The sequence below is a fragment of the Nyctereutes procyonoides genome, unplaced genomic scaffold (genome assembly GCF_905146905.1).
Source record: "Nyctereutes procyonoides isolate TBG_1078 unplaced genomic scaffold, NYPRO_anot_genome, whole genome shotgun sequence".
Taxonomy (NCBI): domain Eukaryota; kingdom Metazoa; phylum Chordata; class Mammalia; order Carnivora; family Canidae; genus Nyctereutes; species Nyctereutes procyonoides.
The window spans coordinates 2,532,497-2,556,635 of NW_026575031.1; the positions used below are offsets into that span (position 1 = coordinate 2,532,497).

General features: G+C 35.3%; 1 protein-coding gene across 3 annotated transcripts in view; it reads right to left on the bottom strand.

Annotated features, from left to right (window-relative positions):
• Positions 1-2,636: 2,636 nt before the first annotated feature.
• The window catches only part of DPH6 (diphthamine biosynthesis 6), a 153,677-nt gene continuing 132,174 nt past the window's right edge, over positions 2,637-24,139 (bottom strand). The window contains exons 7-9 of one of the 3 annotated variants that reach the window (XM_055316734.1): positions 12,933-13,027; positions 5,949-6,036; positions 2,637-3,923 (exon numbers count right to left, since the gene is read on the bottom strand). In XM_055316734.1, the coding sequence (XP_055172709.1) occupies positions 3,768-3,923; positions 5,949-6,036; positions 12,933-13,027 (339 nt within the window). In that variant the 3' untranslated portion in view covers positions 2,637-3,767. Of the gene's footprint in view, positions 5,471-5,948; positions 6,037-12,932; positions 13,028-24,139 lie in introns of all 3 variants that reach the window. The other 2 variants (XM_055316736.1, XM_055316735.1) reach the window with 2 other exon arrangements.

The following is a 24,139-nucleotide window of genomic DNA, read 5'->3' on the forward strand; positions in this document are numbered from 1 at the left end:
AGCTTTAAAAAGGCTTGGGGCTATAACAATTGTTGAAAGTAGGAAGCAGAGAAACTACTGAAATAGAAGAAATCTTGAGCAAGTATAAGTCAGAATGGTACAGTGGTATATAATCAGTATAGGGTAATTTCTCAGGTAGATGGTGGTCAGTATTATTAAGGAAAAGAATTAACTAAGGACTATGAAGACCAAGAAAAGACCAACAGCAGTTCATCAAAGTAACTGAGGTCAAGCTAGATTGCAAATGTGTTATAGAGCAAATAGAAATTAAAGGAATTTAGGGAACAAATGATACTCTGAAATATCACTACATTCCTCATCTCACTATTATTTGGGGTAAAATGTTAATTAATTTACTATGAATTTGAAATAGCAACATGATTTTGATAAAACATATGGAAAAGTATCTGTATTTTTGTCCTCTAGCATTTATTTATCATTCTTTTGGAAATCATACTTTGTTTTCCCTTCTAGAGTGTACCCTTCCCTAAAGATGGTGACTTAGCCCAACCCAAGGCATTGAGATACAATGGGATTTCTGGGTAAGAAACTCTCACTGTTTCCCTCTGGTTCCACACAAAGAATGCCACATCAAAGCTTGTCATTCGCACAAAAAAAATAATAAAATAATACTAATTAAAATTAATTTTAAAAAATCCTAAGGAGGCAACTTTTAGCAAATTACAACAGTGTAGACAGATAAAATGTCTAAGGAAAACTAATGAAAGAAATCACAGAACTAAATAAATAAATGGAGAGATACTCCATGATCATGGGTAGAAAGACAATATTGTCAAGATGTCTATTCTTTCTAATTTGGTCTACAGCTTCAATATAATCCCAATCAAAATGTCAGCAAGTTACAAACTGATTCTAATGTTTATGTGGAAAGGTAAAAGACTTAGAATAGTAAACAAAATATTGAAGAACAGTTACTGACTTCAAGACAAACTGTAAAGCTATAGTAATTAAGACATTGTGGTACTGGTAAAAAAAAAATAGACAAATAATAGAGAATCCAGAAAAGGGCCCTCAACTCTATGGTCAACTAATATTCGACAAAGCAGGAAAGACTATCCACTGGAAAAAGGACAGTCTCTTCAATAAATGGTGCTGGGAAGGGAAAATTGGACAGCCACATGCAGAAGAATGAAACTAAACCATTCTCTTACACCATACACAAAGATAAACTCAAAATGGATGAAAGATCTAAATGTGAGATGAGACAAGAATCCATCAAAATCCTAGAGGAGAACACAGGCAACACCCTTTTTGAACTCGGCCACAGCAACTTCTTGCAAGATACGTCTATGAAGGTGAGGAAAACAAAAGCAAAAATGAATTATTGGGACTTTATCAAGATAAGAAGCTTCTGCACAGCAAAAGAAACAGTCAACAAAACTAAAAGACAACCTACAGAATGGGAGAAGATATTTGCAAATGACGTACCAGATAAAGGGCTAGTTTCCAAGATCTATAAAGAACTTCTTAAACTCAACAGCATAGAAACAAACCATCCAATCATGAAATGGGCAAAAGACATGAACAGAAATCTCACAGAGGAAGACATAGACATGGCCAACACGCACATGAGAAAATGCTCTGCATCACTTGCCACCAGGGAAATACAAATCAAAACCACAATGAGATACCACCTCACACCAGTGAGAATGGGGAAAATTAACAAGATAGAAAACAACAAATATTGGAGAGGATGTGGAGAAAGGGGAACCCTCCTGCACTGTTGGTGGGAATGTGAACTGGTACAGCCACTCTGGAAAACTGTGTGGAGGTTCCTCAAAGAGTTAAAAATAGAACTGCCCTACAACCCAGCAATTGCACTGCTGGAGATTTACCTCAAAGATACAGATGCAGTGAAATGGCAGGACACCTACACCCCAATGTTTATAGCAGCAATGTCCACAATAGCCAAACTGTGGAAGGAGCCTCGGTGTCCATTGAAAGATGAATGGATAAAGAAGATGTGGTTTATGTATACAATGGAATATTACTCAGCCATTAGAAATGACGAATACCCACCGTTTGCTTCGACGTGGATGGAACTGGAGGGTATTATGCTGAGTGAAGTAAGTCAATCAGAAAAGGATAAACATTGTATGGTCTCATTCATTTGGGGACTATAAAAAATAGTGAAAGGGTTAAAGGGGAAAGGAGAGAAAATGAGTGGGAAATATCAGAGAGGGTGACAGACATGAGAGACACCTAACTCTGGGAAACAAAACCGGGAAAAAAGGGGTAGTGGAAAGGGAGGTGGGTGGGGAGTTGAGATGACTGAGGGGGGCACTTGACGGGATGAGCACTGGGTGATATGCTATATGTTGGCAAATTGAACTCCAATTAAAAATAAAAAGAATAGACAAATAGAGCAAAAGAACAGAAGAGAGAGTCCAGAAATAGATCCAAATAAATAGAAGTTAACTGATCTTTGGCAAAGGAGCAAGGCAAATAAGGGGGAAAAGATAGGTTTTTTTTTTTTTTTTTTTAAACAAAGGTGCCAGAACAGCTATACTTCCAGCTACAAAAAAAGAATCCAGTCTTTATACTTCTATATATTCTTTATTTTTATAAAAATTAATTCAAAATAGGACACAGATCCAAATGTAAAATGCAAAATTATAAAACTCCTAGAAGATAACATAAAAGAAAATCTAGATGACTTTTGGTTTGGTGATGACTTTTTAGATACAATATCAAAGGCACGATACATGAAAGAAATAATAATTCAGGAAAATTAAAACTTCTGCTCTATAAAAAACATTGCCAAGAAAATAAGAAGATAGCCATTGACCGGGAAAAATACATGCAAAAGACATAGCTGATAAAGAACTATTATTCAAAATATACAAAGAGCTCTTAAAGTTCAATAATAATAAAACAACTCAAAAAATGAGCAAAGATCTGAACAGAAACTTCAAAGAAGATATAGGAATGGCCAAATAAGCATATGAAAAGATGTTCCACATCAAATGTCATCAGGAAATGCATATCAAAGAACAATGACATAACACTGCACACCTATTAGAATGGTAAAATTCCAAAATATTGACAATATTGAATGCTGATGAGGCTGTAGAGCAATCAGAATTCTCATTTATTGCTGGTGGCAATATAAAATCTTACAGTCACACTGGAGAACAGTTTGATGGTTCCTTAGAAAACTAAACACCTACTTAACTATACAATCTGGCAGTCACACTCCTTGGTATTTACTCGGGGGAGTTGAGCACAAAAACCTACACATGAATGTTTATAGTAGCTTTACTTTTTATGTGTGTGTGTATTTTTTTTATTGGAGTTCAATTTGCAACATATAGCATAACATGCATTGCTCATCCCCTCAAGTTAGCAGCTTTACTTATAATACCAACTTAGAAGCAACCAAGATGTTTGGTAGGTGAATGATAAGTAAACTGTGGCACATCCAGACAATGGAATATTATTCAACAACTAAAACTCAGGAAAAGACATGGAGGAAGTTAAATACATATTTCTAGGCAAAAAAAGCCAATGTGAAAAGGTTACATATGCTATGACTGCAACTATATGGCATTCTAGAACTGTAGAGACAGTAACAAGATCAATGGTTACCAGGAGTAAGAGGAAAAGAAAGGATGAATAGGCAGTGCACTGCAGATTTCTAGGGCAGTGAAACTATTTTGTACGATGCTATAGTGGTGGATACATGTCGCTATACATTTGCCCAAATTCATAGAATGTACAATATTAAGAGCAAACCATAATGGAAACTATGTACTTTGGGTGATAATGACCTGTTGATGTGGGTTCATTGACTGTAACAAATGGCCACTTGGATGCCAGATATTGATTGTAGGGAAAGGCTGTTCATGTGGGCATATGGGAACTTTCTGTTCCTTCTGCTCAATTTTGCTGTGAATCCAAACCTGTTGTAAAAAAAATAAGTCTATTCAAAGTTGTCTACGGTCAGCACGGATAATATCAATATTTTGTTTTTTCATAACTTGGCTATTGTAGATAATGTTGCTATAAATACTGGAGTGCCTGTATCTCATTGAATTAATATTTTCATATTCTTTGGGTAAATACCAGTGTGCAATTGCTGGATTATACAGTAGTTCTATTTTTAACTTTTTGATAAACCTCTACACTGTTTCTAGAGTGGCTGCACCAGTTTGCATTCCCACCAATTTAAGATCGTTCCCCTTTCTCCACATCCTCACCAACACCTGCAGTTTCTTGTATTGTTGATTTTAGACATTTGGACAGATATGAGGTGATTACCTCATTGTAGTTTTGATTTACATTTCCCTGCTGATGAATGATGTTGAACAACTTTTCATGTGTCTGTTGGCCACCTGCATGTCTTCTTTGGAGAAATGTCTGTTCATGTGTTCTGCCTGTTTTTTAATTTGATTATTTGTTTTTTTGGGTGTTGAGTTTCATAAGTTCTTTACATATTTCAGATACTAACCCTTAATCAGATATGTCATTTGCAAATATCTTCTCCTATCCCATAGGTTGCCTTTTAGTTTTGTTGACTGTTCTTTTGGGTGTGTAAAAGCTTTTTATTTTGATGTAGTCCCAGTAGTTTATTTTTTCCCTTGCTTCCCTTGCCTCAAAAGATAGATCTAGAAAAAAGTTGCTATAGCCAATGTCAAAGAGGTTACTGCCTATGTTCTTGTCTGGGATTTCTATGGTTCCAGGTCTTTAATATATTTTGAATTTGTTTTTGTGTATGGTTTAAGAAAGTGGTCCAGTTTCATTCCTTTGTATGTTGCTGTCCAGTTTCCCAAACACCCATTTATTGAAGAGATTGTCTTTTTACCATTGGGTATAAGAACTGCATTCTTCAATGTTATAAAATAGACTATGATTTACCAATATTCTTCTTAATTGCCCAATACTGTTGATAATATGAATACTATACCAAAACAAAAATGACAAGTCATGTCAGTAACAGCCAGTAGAATAAACTTGATTGGCTAAATAAAGTAATTGCCTTTTCATTCTAATATTCAAATGCTCTGCATCATTATATTACTGGCAGAGATGAAAGCAGGAAAGAGAGAAGAAGGGAAATAAAACTGTGATGAAAGCAAAGAAATGTTCCAGAAATGAGAGTTAGAGATGAAGTAAAAGGGGAAAAACGGGCACAGATCATGTACAGGTCATGGACAGTACAGAGTAACAAAAGTTAGAGAAAGTGAATCCTGAGGAAGTCGCCAATAATAAAGAATGAGACTTTCACATTTCCCCAATTAATCAATGTTTCTATTAACCTCTTCTGATAAAGATATATATTTGTAAGAATAAAAAAATGCAGAGAAGAAGCTGGACATAAGAAAGCTAAGAAAATGCTATGTGGTCTTTTTCATATAGAGATGGCAGCTTAGTAAACAATGTCCAAAAATGCTCTTCAAGAATGATGTATATAGTTAGATGTTCTGCAGTTGTCAGACACCGGGGACACCTATTAAAAAAAAAAAAAAAGAGGAAGAAGAAGAAAAATGCACCATATTTATTCAGTGTCAGTGAATATACTCCACTTAAATAACATTCTTTTCTTTGAGACGGCAATGGACTAGGAAAACAAATGAAATACTTAAAAAACAGGGTGAACAATGAGCTATTTAGGTAAAGCTGAACATATAATGGCTGATGTGTCTAAACAGAAATTCAGTGGGTTTCACTCTCTGTGTGCACACATGGCAGCAATAGTAGTAGAGACCTATAAGAGGTTCCTTTCATTGAATATGAAGGATGTTTGAAGAGCACAGATTCATTTTCTCAAGGATTACCAACTTTTTGGGAAAAGGTCACCAATAACCATCTTCTCATTTAATTCAGTGATCTACTTTCAATCCTGTCTATCCTAATTTTTCTGGAGCCAATGCATATGTCAATTTTCTCTTGAAATCATTGTGAAAGTAAATCTTAGATTTACTTGCCTTGTCCTCCAAGTGCAATTCCAAAAAGCGTAGATAAGCAACAGGTGCAAATGCATCAGCTGAATGTATGACCACTTCTGATGAATCACTAAAACACAAACATTTTATAATGCATTTATTTACTACATAAATTGTGGCAAATTGTTTTCTGCTAGTAACTAGGAGACCAAAAATCTTCCTTTTGTATTTATTTCCACTAGTAAACAATATGTAGTGATTAACATCATTTTTAATAATCCAATATTTAACTAGGAAAAGGATCAAGGATGCTACATTTGCAAGAAAAAGTAAAGAAGCTTTTGTCTTTATAATGACACATAGTTCAACTTTCAGGTTCACTCAAAGCTCTCTGAGCAGTTTTGAAACTTAAAGTTCGTATTCAATTTCATTTTCACAAATTTGCTTGGTAGGGGCTAACCATTAAACAATAGCGCTTTATCTTCATTATTCCTTTCATTTTCAAGAGGTAATTCATTCAGTGTTTCACACAAAATCTCAATTATCCTTCACAAAAGCAGTACTGGTGACGGTTTTAAGCTCTAGGTGAACTCTTCACACTGCAATATCATTGCTATTAAAATTGATTGTTTGACATAGTAATTACCACATTCAGGTAAAATGGTATGAACTGCTTGCTGGCACCATATGGATACATGTAAATTAACTCAACTTTTATCAAAGATACCCTGTAAAGCACCTATGAATAACTAAGATTATGTGTGAAGTTCAAATAACTAATTACTTTTTATTGTTGTTTATTAAGAAAGCCATTCAACTGAAATTTTAAAAATAGAATTTACCCATATGTCTTAAATGCCTTGGGAACTAGTTCCATTGTTTATATTAATACATTGTTAGCATTTTAACCTTTGTAGGATAGCAAAGTAAATTGTTACTTTATTTGACTTTGCCACTAATGTAAGATATTTTTGAGTTAACTTTTGTAAAGTGAAGTTACTTAGTGGCAATAAAAGGAACCTCAAAATATTTGGCTCCAAAATATTAAATTTTCATGGACAAAATCTGTTTACTTTCCCCTTTGAACGATCAGAGATAGAGGCAAAAAATGTTTGATGATTAAAAATGTCAACTACCGTTCATGAACCTTTAATATCAAATATGCCTCTTGTTAATGCTTAGGAAAAATAACATTAAAAAGGGTTTCTGTGACAAGGAAAGCAACTTAGGCTATAAAAGAAACAGAATTATTAAAGAGTCAGGATCCTGACAGAAAGATAACCTGCCTTCACAGGCTACATTAACCAAAAGACGTCTCTGGTATGGCGGGGGGGGGGGGGGGGGGGGGGGGGGCAGAGAAAGAGAAAGTAAAGAGGCCTGACTTGCTCCTCTGGCTTGTTAGCTCTGGTCTTGTTTTTTTCTACTTACTCCAAAATTGTATCTTGGCTCATCAATCAGACTCAAATCCCAATTCCTATGTACAACCCTCACTCTTACATTAAATTTCAATCTCCCTCTACTCCTGATCTCGGCCTTAGAAACTGACCCTGAGCCTTAATTATGCCTAATCTAGGCAGCTTGGTTTTGCTATCCTTCACAGTGGAGTGCAGCAAAACTATAATTAACCTGGCACCAATGCTATGTCAGTAGAAAGGGTTTCAAGCCCTCCCTTCTCATGCCAGCTATCTGCACTAGAAACAGAAGGCTGACAGCAAATAGCTCATTTAATTAATGTAATTACTGCATTCTGAATAAAGATGGTTATCCAGAGAAATACAGAATATTCTAAGCACTAAATAAAGAAGAATATGATTTTTATGGATTCTATTAAACTCATAATCTCTAATTGACTAACATCATTTCATTCACTTCTACAAAGCCAGCCAACTGGAAGAGACTGGATCTCAAATGAACAGTTTTTAGTTTCAAACAGAATAATGCCACTATTGCTCTTCTTTTCCCTTTCAGAAACTCAAATGAAATTCAACTTTCAAGGATCTTTGGTTTCTGTCTGCTTTGTGGGTTTCTCGGAAATCTAGAGTATGATCTGTTGGAATATCCTCAGAGTTACCCAGAAAATTAAGACTAACTTGTGCCACAGCAAAAATGCTCTTTTCCCTGTTAATGTAAATAGTCAGTTTGGGCAGTGTATCTTATGCAACTGAGGTTTCTCTGTAGCCTAGAGGGCTAGCCCATGTTCCCTTTCATTTCTGCATTAGGCTCACCCCTGGATACAACTTCAAAAGGACAGCTGCTGAGTCAGGCCAGCATCCCAAGGTGTGAGGTCATGTGTGTGTGTGTGTGTGTCTGTGTGTGTGTGTACACAGCCCTGGGGTTATATATATATATATATATATACATATATATATATATATATATGTATATATATATATATATATATCCCCTCACTTCAAAACAAAAAAAACTTATATTCTCTTGAGACATCCATGGTCTTTGTTCCTACCTTTCCTCTAAGAAGACAACTATACAAAGATAGTCCCTGCGGACTCACACGTCTCCTTAGAGACATCTCCAGTGTCATTTCTGTGAAGCCTTCCTTGACATTCTCCAACAGTTCTAGTTTTTTCCTTTTATGTGCTTTAGTAATGTGTTCACACCCTTTTCATTGCACATCCAATATATTATAATTATGTGCCTATATGCTTGTCTGTCTCTTAGAGAGGGACCAAGTTCGGGTCACCTTTGTCTGACTCTCCCCGACCCCACCCCTCTTGGCTCAGTATAGAGTACATTTATTTATCAGAAATGGGTTGAATAAATGACTGTATAGTGAAACTCTGGTAAGTATCTTCACATTACACACTAACTATTAACTCTCACAAACCCACACTGATTTTTTGGCACTGTCTTCTCATGGATATATACTTTCTCATATGCATATACCACATGAACATTTTATCCATATACACACACATGCGTGCCATATACACACTATAATAATACCATATGGTATCCCTGGCCTAATAAAGATAACATTTAATAGATCTAAAAATTTAAATATAAGAAAAATAGTTCATAAATTTAAATAAATCCCAGGTGATACAGGATAGATGTCAGAAGGTAAGTACCTGATTCATTCCCACTGCTAAATGCCACATTGTTATACTCTGTGCTGAGTTATGTCTTGAGTGGGGAAAATAGGAGAAGGTGGGAAAAATAAATACAAAGTGTTTTAACCATAGGATTTAATCCTTCTTTCCTTATGTCCTTCCTTCCCCCCCTTTCTCCTTCCCTCCCATTCTTCCTTCCTTCCATCCATCCCATGTGTAGCAACTTTACATCAGTAGTATAGTAACACTGATAATTCAAATGGAAAGATGGAGTTGTATCAAATACTGATATTTTATAAATATGTTCATTAATAGAAGAAAATCACTTTCATTAATACAACATTAAGAGTTCAGTTCTTATGTCTGATATACATACATATATATTTTAAAGGAAGCAATAAGAAAGTAGGCTCTTTATTTGAGGACCTACAATTGTCCCAGAATTATCCTCCTTTTGTAAAGCCTAGGCTATAATTCTTTTCCTCAAGGCCTCTCAGAATAAATCCTTCACTTTCTAATATAAAAATCTGCATCTAGAAGTGAGTAATCACATATTTATTGACATGAAAAATGAATTGTAAAATGTTCTAGTTAGAAAAATTTTAAATTACTTCCAAAGACTGCTATATCAGTCTTTCCTACAAGATTTAAAAAATGTTAATTGGGGCAAAATGTATCTCATAAACTTCCAGAACCACCCTAGTTTCTCTAAATTACTTTGGGATCCAAAAATGATTCAATCTATGTTTTTGAAAAAAAAAATCCCTAATAATAATCAAGCCATCTTGCAAATAAGTTTACTTTTTCTCCCCTTAGAGGCAGTTTTCTCCTTTTCATCAAAAAAAATTTGTACCAGATATTTGATTTGTACCAGATTTCTTTTTTTTTTAATTTTTTAAAAGATTTTATTTATTTATTCATGAGATACACAGAGAGGCAGAGACACTGGCAGAGGGAGAAGCAGGCTCCATGCAGGAAGCCCAATGCGGCACTCGATCCCAGGACTCCAGGGTCACGCCCTGGGCCGAAGGCAGATGCTAACCCACTGAGCCACCCAGGGATCCCCCTGAAATGAGATTTCTAATAATCAATTAGTTTTATGCCAACTGTGGCAGACCACTATTAAATAGAACAAGAGAAGCTGTTAAATTTGACCAAAGAATGAATTCAAAGTTACAGGATCCAGTATTCTTAATGGTCAACTGTCAACAAATAGTTACAAGAACTAAACTTCTTTTAATTGTATCATCTCTAAATAAAATAACTTTCATTTACATATAGTTTTGGAATGTGCAATATATATTCACTCATAGTATCACATTTAATGCTTATTAAGTAGGTATGATAAGGACATTTTTTATTTTAAAGAGGAGGTAAGATTTTATTTTATTTATCTATTTTTAAAGATTTTATTTATTCATGAGAGACACAGAGAGAGGCAGAGACACAGGTAGAGAGAGAAGCAGGCTCCATGCAGGGAGCCCAATGTGGGACTCGATCCCGGAACTCCAGGATCACGTCCTGAGCCAAAGGGCAGGCGCTTAACCGCTGAGCCACTCAGGCATCCTGAGGAGGAAAGATTTTATACAATAGGTGACATGCTTTTTCCACTAAACTAGGATATGTCCCAACCTATAACCTCCAATTACAACCTAAAAAGAACACATGGGATAAGTAAGTGAAAACGGGGTAAGTAAAAACAAACAAATAATAAATAACAAATTAATTCAATAATATTTAACAAATATTTATATTAGTGACAACTACATGTTCTAAGAGTTCAAGAATGAGAACAAGTAGAGGGGATAGCAGCAAAAGCCTTTAAAAATGGAAGGATTTTTACAGCATAGGAAATATGGCCATTGGTACTATAGTAGTAGCAAACAGCACTGCATGGTAACAGAGGGTGGCTACATTTGTGGTGAGCAGAGCATAACCTGTAGATTTGTCAGATCACTAGGCTGTACACCTGAAACTAATATAATGTTTTGTGTCAACTATATTTCAATTTTTTTAAAAGGAAGGATTTAGCAAAGAGGAGAAAAATGGGAAGGCAAGCTAGAGAAAAGGCATCAAGAAAGTTATGAAGATAAGGTGAGGCACAGCCTATGAAGAAAAAAGCATAGAAAATACTTAAGTGTCAAAATTAGATGAGTGATTAACTGATAAATGAGTAGGAGTGAAAAGACAGTGCTTCTTCTGTGTTCTCAAGATACACATCTGTATGTTAGCACTTAGGTATTGTTGATTTGCCCGTCTCTCCTGTTACACGAAGACTTCTACAGAGTGGAGCAGTAGCTTGCTGAGTTCCACCCACATAATACACCTCAACAAACCATTATTCAATGGAACTGAAAAGCTCATTTCAGCACTAGAGGGTTTTAAGATACCTCTCCTGGCATCCCTCCTATAATAGCATGACTAATTTCTCTCATGCCATTGTCTCAGCCAGGCTTAGGTTTCCTTGCCTACAAATGATGTCTACAAAAGTTTCAGTTTTCAGGTCTAAAGCACTATAATAAATAGACCTTCTGGTTATGTAATACAGTGCATTTCTTATAATTCTAGGTTATTCATAAAGACCTCTAGGACTTCAAGTTGTCAAGTAAATGGGAAAAGTTGTATTCTTTGGCATTTTTCATTTATCGTTTTTTAAAACTAATTTCAGTTAGTTCCATATTAAAAAGTAAATATACTGCAAGTTTCTCATTATACTGTAATTTCACCCTCACATGCAAATAGGTTTCTTGAATAACAAAACAGTATTTTTTTTATAGAAGACCTAATGTACGCTTAATTCATGAATCATTTTGTGACAAGTAGTCAGAAGAAATATCTTTCACATATGAACTTATAACTTTTATCCTTTACCATCTTGTATCTTAATTGTACACAGATATGTCTTCCACTCAACCTCTGAAGGCAGGCACTATCCTTGAACATCAATGGTGCCCAGTAGAATGCTTTAGACACAATAGGTACTTGCCAAATAAATTATTCTGTCAATGATTATTAAATGGAAAAGAAGTTAGAAGAAAGAAGTAAGAGTGGATGAATATTAAAAATATGATAATGAAAATGTCTTGGCCATGTTTCACTAAATAGACATTTTTTAGAAAATTCATTTAGAATTGTCTTAATTTTCTTAGATCACTCCATCACTCCTCTGCTCATTATTAACATGTACAAAGGAATCACCCCTTAGTGGTGAACATGCTGAAGCTGTCCACTCAATAGAGGATTCCAATCTTTCATCAGATGAGCCTCCTGAAATCAAGCATAATTCTGCCAATCTTTTCCAAGAAAAGAGCTTAGGAAAAGCAAAGTGCTCTCTTGGCATAGGAGAAGGACAACAGAAATTAGAGTACAGATAACAATGTTAACAGGGTGAAAAAAAAGTTCTTGTTTCTCACTAATTTTAACAATCTGTGGCAAAGAAATCACAGTGCTTGCCATAAACTGAATTCACTCAGAAACAAAGTTTATATGTAAAAATAACCTCAAATAATAAAATAGAAATGTTTAGCATTACTATTCCAAGTTGTAAACGCCAAGAAAAGGGAAAAAGAGGATGGAGTTAATGGAACCCACAGGCTACTGATGTGGCAGTTTATCAAATGTAGCTGTAATGAAAGATAAATAATACAGGCAATTCACACTTCATGAAAGGATAAAAGTGTCAGTGTGCAGGTACCACTTTTACTGCAGGGCATAATCAGCAAGTAAACGAAAGTGCAATGTCTAAAAAGTTTATAGCCTTCTATGAAGGCCTCATCTTGTCAGGTATTGATTTAGGTATTCAGACAACTTCACTGGTATTAAACAAATTGAGTGTTTGTGAACTTAGAGGACACATTCTATTTCTCCCAACAAAAGTTGCCTCAAGCTTAATGTTAAGTTGTTTCCATCACTTAAATGTAAGGAGAGGGAAGAAAATGCTGAAATGGTATCTTACACAATTATTTTCTTCTTAAATAGAGGGCAATCCAAAGTGAATGTTTCATACTCTCCACCTTCTCCACAAACATGGACTCCATACTTCTTAGAAAGCTAGAGATAGGAAAACAATAACAAAACAACAACAACAACAAAACAGGAAACTTAGATTAGTAAAAAGGCTCACTTAATATTATTTTTTCCTAAAAAAAATCCATGCAAGAAACTTTAATTCCAAAATCTATCACAAGCTATAGGAAAGCAACTATATTTCTACTTAGAGCAGGTGTTCTAACATTTTATGTATAATGAGGAAACTTAGAGATTACTATAAATTTTAAGAAGGACACTAGCTTTCGATTCAAAGAAGGCTAAGGAGGAAAGGTACTTAGTCATTAGGTAGTAAATGAAAATATATGTTGCCGACGTGTGCTTCCCTTTACCCTTTGACCTATATGTGAATGGGAGAAAAACACGTTGTGTTCAGAGCATTTCTCAGAGACACAGAGAAAGCAATCTAAGGCCTTTCTTTTGGCCTGTGAACAGAAAGGAGTCACAGACATGGTTATTATGCTTGAGGTTATTATTAGTGAAGTTGCAAAGGTACTGAGAACAAATGAAGTTCCAAAGCTGTAGACAAGCTTAGGAAGGTCCGCTTCAAGAAAAGTTGGGATAGCTTATCGTGTTGTCTAATTAAACCTGAAATTAAAAAAGAAGCAAGCAAAGAAACAACCAACCTGTGGTTTGCATTAAATATAAGCTATATTATCTAAATAATCTTGATACAGAGAGTAAAATAATTTCCCATTTGACTGGTATGTGGCTGGAATCAGTGCCGGGGAACATTCTCAACTGATTGTGTCAGAGAATCTTCCTGCTCTTGTGTTGAGGCTTTATTATCATGCTCCATCTCCTTCATTCTGAATTTCACAGCTTTCCCTGCTTATAGCCTCTCCTTGTCCAAAGTCCTCATTGCCCAAAGTAAGAGTGACTCCACTGATGTTCACTGTTACTGCTGATGTTCGCACTATGGGCTAAATCTTCAGTTTTATTTGAATAGTTATGCATTTATTTCTCTGGTTACTTTTGTGGTTGTGCTGTAATTCTGAATCCATTATATTTAAACTCTTGACTATGTGCCCTTAGGGATTTAAAGCATGGGTCTGTGAGAATTCTACTGCTCTTTCCAAGATCACCAGTAATGTGAATGACACCATAAAGTCAAATAGTAAGAAAAGTGAGGGAAAGAAAACTGGTTGGCATTTTCTTTGAGCTCATAGAGCAAAGCAGAAATTTTCACCATGTAGAGTCATGAAGTAGAGAAGCAATTGGTCCTGATGGGAGCAGATAACAGGAATAGATTACTTTCCCATAGGGATGCCTGGGTGGCTCAGAGGTTGAGTGTCTGCCTTCAGCCCAGGGCGTGATCCTGGAGTCCCGGGATCAAGTCCCTCATCGGGATCCCTGCATGGGGCCTGCTTCTCCCTCTGCCTCTTTCTCTCTGTGTGTCTGTCTCTCATGAATAAATAAATAAAATCTTTAAAAAAATTACTTTCCCATCTTAAATCAAATTAAATTAATATCTGCTTTGTAATAAAAATGTAGAAATAATGATGGGATATGGGTTTCAGGGATGTTTCCTCATTCTGCTAGCTAGGGTTTGTCCTTTTTTTTTGGTGATATCCCTCTCACTGATTTTTCTCATTCCAGCAACTTTCCACCAAATGAACTTTCTGATCTCACCTTTGTGGTATTTTTATGTTGGAGTATACCCTATCAACTATTAGCTTCCTTTTACTGGAAAATGCTTTACTTAAGCTTTGCATAATTTCCATAATCTACCACCAAAGAATAACTGGATTTTTAAATTAAAATTGGCATAGCTGTATAACTGAAGTAGTTCTATTAGCCTTTGGTAAAAAGAATATCAACTGTTAAGTTAAACCAACATATTATCATTATAAAAAGACTGCCAGTACTAGGAAATCTAAAATTTGAATGTATCCGGTGATATTTTCAGTTCACACAAAATATTTTCATAATATTAATTCAATAACTTCTTCAACCAGTATTTATTGAACAATGATTATTAGGCAGGTTGTGTTAGATGAAGAAGACCTGAAAGTAAGCAAGATAACATCCCTGGTCTTTTGAAGCTTATCAAATATACTACACCCTATATTTAAACACCGCAAGATAATGAAAGAGTGATGAAGCTTCTATAAATAACCCACACAATCTCTTTGCCCTTTTTATTACAGATTCATCAGCATGAACACAGATTCTAGGTCAAGAAATTCGAATAAAGAGCTCAGTAATTTCTACAGCTGATGAACCAAGAAGTTCTCTGACTATGAATCCTTAGGATGTCTTTTGCAGCCACTCTAGACTCTACTAGCTTCAAGCTCTAATAGACATAAGTCCTCAGAGAAAAATCCATCTTTATTGGCTTACTTTTAGCCGCTTCAAGGCCCTCTGATGTTCCAAGAGAACTTTCTGAAGAAGTGAAGCCCAAGCTAGCCAACCACTTTCTGTAATGAATCTTCTCTAAGACATAGCAATCTATCAGAAATCAACATCCTTGTAGCACAAAAGCATGATGTATGCCCATTCTAGAAAGGGTCAGTTTAAAGAAGTGGAGAATCCAGAGACAGGTTAATGGTAAAAATATTCAATTTACTTTTCTAAAACCTGTAAATTTATGTTACTAATACTGTTCACAGAAAGTTGCAACTTTATTCCTAACATGTCTCAGGTCTGTGTCTGGTTTCAAAAAAAATTGCCATTATTGTATGCCAGCACTTAATCATTACAAATACAGTTTTGTAACTCTCTTTTTTATAAAAAATGCTAAATAGGTAACAGTTTTTCTAGTTTAGTTTCTCACTGAATTGTCATGATTCTTTCCATAATTTAAGTATATAAAATAGCAATCTATATTGAAAAGTTACAAACATTTTTCTTTTGTCTATTTCTCAATAAGGTCTAATATTCATTAATGATTAAAATGTATTTAACAGTTTTAGTTAATACATAAAAAGTCGAAGTAGGCAGTTATTGTCATCAAAACAGCAAAAACATGCCAGACAGTTTATAAAATCAGGATTTGTTTGTTTGTTTGTTTGTTTCACATAAGGAGAGCTGAGAATGCAAAGAAGTCTGGATGAACTAAATTCCAGACCAGGGTGAGCCTTTCCTAGGTGAGTAAAGATCAATAGCTACCTTCTTATTGGGCAAACAGCATACTTCCACAGATGGGGGACTTCTAGCAGTGTGTGTAGAAGGCAGCCAAACACATGACCATCTGTGGACTTCTGTGATGGCTTATTAAGAGTCCTGAGGAGACCCAGGGAGTCTGTTTAGCCTGCCAGTTCCTTCCCATAGCTTGCCAGCTCTTTCCCAAAGGCCTTAACCAAGTGCACATTGTGGCTACATGCAAAAGGCTGTGGCCAGGACAGAAGGAGAGAGAGAGATTCCTTTGGAAACATCAGCTCATCACATCTTTTCTATTGAGCTTTCCCTTTGCAAAAGGCTGGGGACAGGGCAAGAAGACAGAGATTTTTTTCCAAGGCGTGGAAGGTCAGGAAGAAGGCAAGGAGAGGCTCATAGCAATAAGCAGGCACAAAACACTGGTGGCAGGATAGTAAAGCAGGGGGAGAGGGTGAGAGAAAAGAAAGAAGGGGGGATGGGGAGGAGAGGAGGAGAGGGGAAAACAGGTGAGGGGAGGAAAAGGAGAGAGACAGAGATAGAGACAGAGATATTTAGACTCAATGAAGCAAGCATAGATCACAAGCCCTGATAAATGAAGAGCCCTGATACTACTCTTAAAGCATTTGAAAACAAGTAGTAAATGGAAAAAAATGCAATCAGATCAGACCAACCTCAGCTGGATATTAAACAGAATAAATACCCCAGGCTAGCTATCAGAGGAAGGGATATGGCTTTTGGGGAGTAAATATTATTTACTTTAGTCTCTACTGTTCTTTTTTATTTCAGTACCTACCATAAAATATGTTAAAAAATTAAGAGATGCCAAAAAGTAAAAACTGGCCTATAATCAATAGAAAAACAAACAGAAAAATAGAAATAGATCCAATTTTAATCAAATACTGCACTCAGTAGGCAAGGACTATAACATAACTAATGTAAATATGTTAAAGGATTTAGTGAAAAAGACAAATGAAATTCATGAACAGAGAGTAGTTTCAGCAAAGATGGAAACCAAGGATAGAGAGATCTAGGTTCATATCCTGGCCCCAACACTAATTATTAGGCATGGGACCTGGGATAAATTACTTCTCTTCTCTGAATTTCCATTTTCCTAGGTAATACCTACACGCTTATGGGCATGTTGTGACTGTTAAGACAGATAAATGATACATGCAAAGCTTTTAACTCAGTCCCTAGTGCACAGGAAACACTGAGTACATAGTATTTTTTCTCTATTAGATTAATTTGCCCTTCCCTTGGGCCTTCTGCTCTTTTATCTACGTACTCCTTTCTTTGAGGATCATGACCACTTCTATATCGATTACTTCTATGCAAATGGTTCTCAAAGCAAAAACCTTAGCTCATGATCTCTCTCCCATATATTAGTCCCCACTCAAAATTCTTATTGAGTGTTTTATTTGGGAGTCTTGTCTTAAATTTAACATGAATAAAACAAAGTTCTTAATTCTTTTTTCTTATAACCATTTCTCCCTATTTCTGTAATGCTCAATTCCCTGTTTCTGTAATTGTTCATTCATACTGAAAGCTAGAAATACTAAAGAACTTAACTCCTTCCTTTCTGTCATTCTTTCTGCAACAGAGCCTACATTTTAAACTTTTTCATTAATTCATTTATTGAATCAACAAATCTTTACTTGGTACTTACTAAGTGCCATATCCTGTTCCAAATGCTAGGCGTATGGCAGTGAATAAGGACAAAGTAAACAAATGTATTCCATTCTAACATCCTTCATGATCACTTCACACTTGAACTATTATTACAGTCATCTCTTATCTTCCTCCTTAGTCTTTACACTTCCCAATCTTTCCTATATATCATCATCATACTAATTTTCCTTAAAAATAAATGACCCTGGCACTCATCTGCTTAAAACTTTTTGGTGACTATTACCTATTCAATAAAAATCAAACTCTGTAGACAGTCAAACACTTCAGCCATTTGGTCCCATCTTTTGCATGGATAAAAGATATAAAGCCAATACAAAAGGGACACCTGAGTGGCTCAGCAGTTGAGCATCTGCCTCAGCTCAGAGTGTGATCTTGGGGTCCCACGATTGAGTCCCGTATCAGAGTCCCTGCAGGGAGCTTGCTTTTCCCTCTGTGTCTCTGTCTCTCTTTGTGTGTCTCTCATGAATAAATAAATAAAATCTTAAAAAAAAAATAAAACCAATACAGTAGATAAAATAAAATTCAAAAGGATCTTGACTATCCGGAAAAAACCATAATAAATTTTATAAAATAAAATACAAAGTGACAAACTCCAATATTTAGCTTTTTTCTCTTCCACTTAAAAGGAATTGCTCTTGTTATTGTCTGTGGAACAACCTTATCCTGGCTTGTGATGTATTTCTGTACTGTATCAATATGTACCATCCTGAACTTGAAATTTTTCATGTGTGACTTTTTCTCATGATGCTATTTTCTAAATCCCTTAGACTCTCTCCAGTTCCTTCTCAGCAGTGTGTAGCAGACAGTACTCAGTGACCAATTAGGTGCCCTACTTATGGTCCAAATACTCATGCATGCATGCTCCCAGAAAAGGGCCTGATCAACATAAACTAATAGGTTTAATATGAACCAGAAATAAAGCCACTGCTAATCAGAATTACCAAGTAAAAGGGCAGAGAAAGTTACTGACTTCTTTTTTTCTACCCTAAGAAACTGCATTTTTATCCTCTGGTGTTGGAAATCTGAAAGAGTAATAAATAAAATGCACACGTGATACTCAATGTTTTCCTTATCCCATTAGCCACTGAATCAGTGAGGTCTTATCCTCCAACCTCCTAATCCCCCCTCCCCGTTTTGAGCCATTTGGGAAATGTTATATAGAAAAAGATTTGGACTAGCTGACTACTGGGTAAGCTTAACACACATACTACTTTGTCTGATATCCACATTTGGTCCCAACCACTGTATGAATACAAAGATATAAAGCTAATATAATAGATAAAATAAAAGTTCTAAAGGACCTTAAACAGTTGAAAAGAAGTATGTTGCTGTTTTCTAACCAGTTGGATTATTAATAAAACAAGATCATTTTTTTACTTATTTCACAATGTAATTTTCACTGCATAAAAGCATGTTCATTGCTTCACATATATCTAAATTGTGCTATGTTCTCACTGGAAAGTGAACATTGGTTTGCCATCTAACGGTTGTTAAGATGAGCATTTTAAAAAGCATACTAAACAGCTGTGGCTGACTTGGGTCATTTCATGGATTATAAGAATGTCTTGGAGTCTGAACATTTTAAAAGTGAATTCCTAGTAAATAAAAAGGAAATTACGTATATGATTCTATTTTTTTCTGACATATTTATTTATATAGATGAATATTCATATTCATAATAATTTCATTTGAATGCTACTGATTATTGAAGTAAAAAAGTTAAGGGCATCTGGTTTCCATTTGATTTTCATCCCTTTAGAAGATTATAATAAACCCAATTGGGAGAATTTCTTATTAAATCAAGATTTTTCTTCTTTTAAACCTGTTTCATTTATCTGTCATCTTAAAATTAGAATAAAAAAACTCAAATCAAATCACACTTCATCCCTCTCACCACCTATAGAAAGCTATGAGGTTTATAATAACTGCTAAAATTTCATTTTATAAATGATATGCTTAACATACAAAATAATTTCATGCTGCATATAATCATTCATAGCACTTATTCAAGAAGCATTTATTGAATGTCTGCTATAGGTTTGGTATTGTTTTAGGTGCTTGGGATAATGATGGAAGCATACATATAAATCCTGCAAAGAGCAGCTTATTGTCTGGAGATATAGACAGAAAGGTAAACAAGCAGTTGCAATAAAGGGTAGTGATTGGTTTGGTGGCATGCATGAGATGCTGGGGGAGTGTAAAGGACAGTACCTAACCAGAAGGAACCCAAAGGCTTCTCAAAGTAAAACTTGGGCTGATATCTGACGGATGAGTTAGCCAGGAAAGGCTAAAGGGAGAGAAGAAAGGGCCGAAGGAGAGAGAGAAAACAGAAGAGAAGTAAAGACTGTTCCAGAAGGAAAAGTATACGTTAAGTCCCAGAGCACATGATGGGTACTGGAAACTTAAGTATGGCAAAACTGGATCATAACTAGATGAATAACGATGAGATGAGGCTGACTAGAAAGAGAACAGATCTTATGGGGCTGCATAAGTCATGCTAAGTCATTATCCTAAGGTCAGTGAGAAACCATGATAGGTTTTAAGCAGAAAAATGAACGGATCAGATTTATCTTTTATCTGTGCAAACATTCTGGTTGCACAGTGGAGAATGCGCTGGAGGAAAGAAAGTCAAGAAGCACAAAGAACTGAGAAGTTGCTGGAGGAATCTAGGCAGGGAGTAAAGACTTCCTGAACTGGGGAAATAGCAATGAGGACAAAGAGGTGAGGGCAGGTATTTTGAGACATATTGTTAGGAAGCTGAATAAGTGACTAACTGAATGGAGGAGTGAAGAAAGTTATTAAAGTTATTAAGGAAAGTATTAAGGAAAATTGCCAGCTTTCTGCATTGGGAAATTGGATGGATGGTGGCTGGGTTCACTGGCACCCCAGCATGAATGTCAGTTTGCTGGGAGAGTCCAATGACCTTGACCTTTTCAAATTTTTATGTGGCATGCTATTCCAACTCATTCCTGCTGCTCCTAAATTATAAATATGCCTCATGATCCTCTGTAATACATTCTTCATAATCAATTTATTCCCTGGGATATAGCCCATGCACTCCATGGCTTCAACCATCACCTTTATGACATTCAGCTGCTACTAAAACCAAGAGTATTACTACTAATTAAAGACCATTTATTTTATGCCTTAAAGTTAAGAAAATGATATAATTATTTAATCCTCAAAATGATTTTTAAGAATACAAAAGAACATAGGTTCTGAAATCAGAGGGATTTAAGCAGATATTCAACATCTGCTACTTCCTAGCGGTGTGACCATGGAGAAAGTAACTCACCCTCTGAATGATCCCTCATCTATAAAATGTAAATATCAATAGTCACAATCTCGTAAGTTAGCTGATAAAATAAAATCCATAAAAAGCACTTAGCACAGAATATGGCACTTAGCAAGCACTTAATAAATACACAGCTTTACTATTAAAGTAGGTAAAGCACGAATTTATTGAAGACCCATTTGAGAAGATGAACTTTAACAAATATTATAAAATATCATAAAAATAAGAATACTCTGAACAAACATATAAGGGACAGTTCTAAACCTTTAAAATTTGATGCAACTTTTATATTAAAATTCATCTACTTTTTTGAACAATGGGAAAATACTCCTGGGGGAAAAAACTCAAAGGATAAGATAATTTTAGAATCCATTTGTTCACTTATCAGATGATAATTTTAGGAAATTGCAGAAGCTTAAGAAGCAATAACTAAGATTATTCCATAGTTAATTTAGAGTAATAAATCTACAATCTTTAAAGTTATATTTTTTGATCCAGAAATTATAGTCCTAGGAATTTCTCTGAAGTAATAACCAGAAATGTATTGGAAGATTTATTAGAAAAGATCATAATCATAACACTGTTTATTATAATTTAAAAATAAGTAACATTGTTTATAATAATTTAGAAATAAATATTTCCAATTTGTCATAATACATTCATATGTAGGATATAAATATGATGGAGTCCACACAGCCATTAATTAATGTATTTTCTAACTATATTGAGTTATGCAAGAAAATAAATATGACATAATGCTAGGAGAAAAAAAGGACACAAACTATATGTATAGTCAACATAGCTTGTAAATAAAATATGCACAACTACTTAACTATGTAAACTTGTGTGAAAAAACAAACTCTTAGGAAATAAACCATTACAGAATACACCTAAATATTAGTTGCATGCATCACAGGACAGAAAAAAAAAATGTTTTTTTGTTTAGTTCCCCATGCTTTATTATATCTCAGATTTTCACCAATATGTAGGTATTTTATGCTGTTTTTTTTCTAATTATGATTTATTTGTATACTTTATCCCTTTTTTTCATTATCACAGGCAAAAATTTAGAAGTATTTAATGTGTATCTTTTATCTGCTTTTGAAATGTATTATTATTCTGTGCACCTATATTTTTAATTCATTTCAATGTTACTTTTATGCATTCAACTCTGCTGCTATACACATACTGAATATATTTTTCTAACTGTAGACTTGTATTCCATAATGGGCACTCACCACATTTTAACTATCTGCTCTTCCAAGGTGAAGCAATATGATTAGCGCCAGATCACTTTAACTCAGCCTAGGATTGGTATGATTCAAAGTTGGATAGAAGTATTTGCAAGGGCTGGAGTATTTCTGGTTTGCCTTTACACCTAAGATATAATTCAATTAGGAGTCCAGTTGAATACCTGGAGGGTTAAACAGGTCCCACTCCACTTTGGTTTGCCCTAAATTCCAATTCTTGTCTCTTTGGTGCTATGAAGCTACTGAAAGCTCTACTCAGCTTCTCTGCTGGAGTTTTCTCCTCAACTTCTTGGTATCCCTGTACCAATTTTTGAATTAGAAAATGTCTTGAGGGTATTAAAGGTTCTGTTCTTATTGAAATTCTGGCTCCTCAAATTTTTTCATTTAAGCACCTAAGGGTGAATATTTCAGTAATAAGGAGGAATCTGTGGCTCTGATTTAGTGAGTGAGATAGAGACTAGTGGAAAATGAGCCTGAAAAATTGAGAGAATGCTGATCATATATAGTTTCACCAGTTATGATCTCATAGGAATTTGGATCTTAATATATTTGCAATGAGAAACTATATAAATTTTAAACAAAGCAGTGATATTATTCGATGTACACTTAAAAAAAATTACTCTGGCATCTGTATGAATAATGGATCATAACAGGGCAATGGTGGAAGTAAGGAGACCAATTAAGGGTTGATAAAGTATTCCAGACAAGAGATGACTATCTTGTGGTGGTAGCAACAGAGACTGTGAGAAGTGCTTGTATTTAGAATATATTCCGGAGATAGAGCAGACAAGACCACCTAATGGGTTGGCCAGAGTATGTGAGGGAAAGTGGATTCTAAAGAATTTGAATTTGGGGCACCTGGGTGGCTCAGCCGTTGAGTGTCTGCCTTTGGCTCAGGTCATGATCTCAGGTTCCTGGGATTGAGTCCTGCATGGGACTTTCCGCAGGGAGCCTGCTTCTCTGCCTGTGTCTCTGCTTCTCTTTCTGTGTGTCTCTCATGAATAAATAAATAAAACCTTAAAAAAATTTTTGGATTTTAGCCAGTAAGCAACGGGGACTCAAAGTTCGGAAGTGAGTGACATAATTACAGTAGAATAGATTAGGATAGTTATCTTGAAGCAGTAAGAAAAACGAATTCTTTAGAAAATAAAATAGAAGGTAGAGGTAAATTTGGAGTTGTCAAATAATACTCTAGAAGTGACAGGCACTGACCTAAGGTGATGACAAAAGGAATGGCAAAAAGTGATGGATATAAAGGCAACAATCAAGTTTGTGGAGATATAATTTGCGTTGCCACTGGGCACTAGGACTTAGCAAAGAAATCTGGGCTAGAAATATTTGGGAGTCATCAGAATATAGCTATTCTTTAAAGCTATGTGAGTGATTGAGATCACCCAGAAAAAGGTGACAGAGTGAAACGGGGCCTAGACTAGGAACTGGCAAAAGAGACTAAGAGTGACCAGAACAAAAGGAGACAAATTAGGAGAATGTGGCATTATGGATGCTGATGGAAGCATTTTAAGGAGTATTTATAACTGTTACATAAGGGCTAAGAAGTGTTGTTTGGGTTTGGCAAGATAGAGATCATGGCTATCTTGGTCAGAGCTGTATCCATTTAGAGGTGGAAGGAGAAGCCAGACTCCAGGTATGTAAGGTGTCTGAGATATGAGGAAGCACTGATCATCAACATAGATAACATGTATGAAATTTCTGGCTTTGAAGCAAAGAAGAGAAGTAGCTAGAGGACTAACTAGAGTGGAGGGAGGGAATCTTTAGAATGGG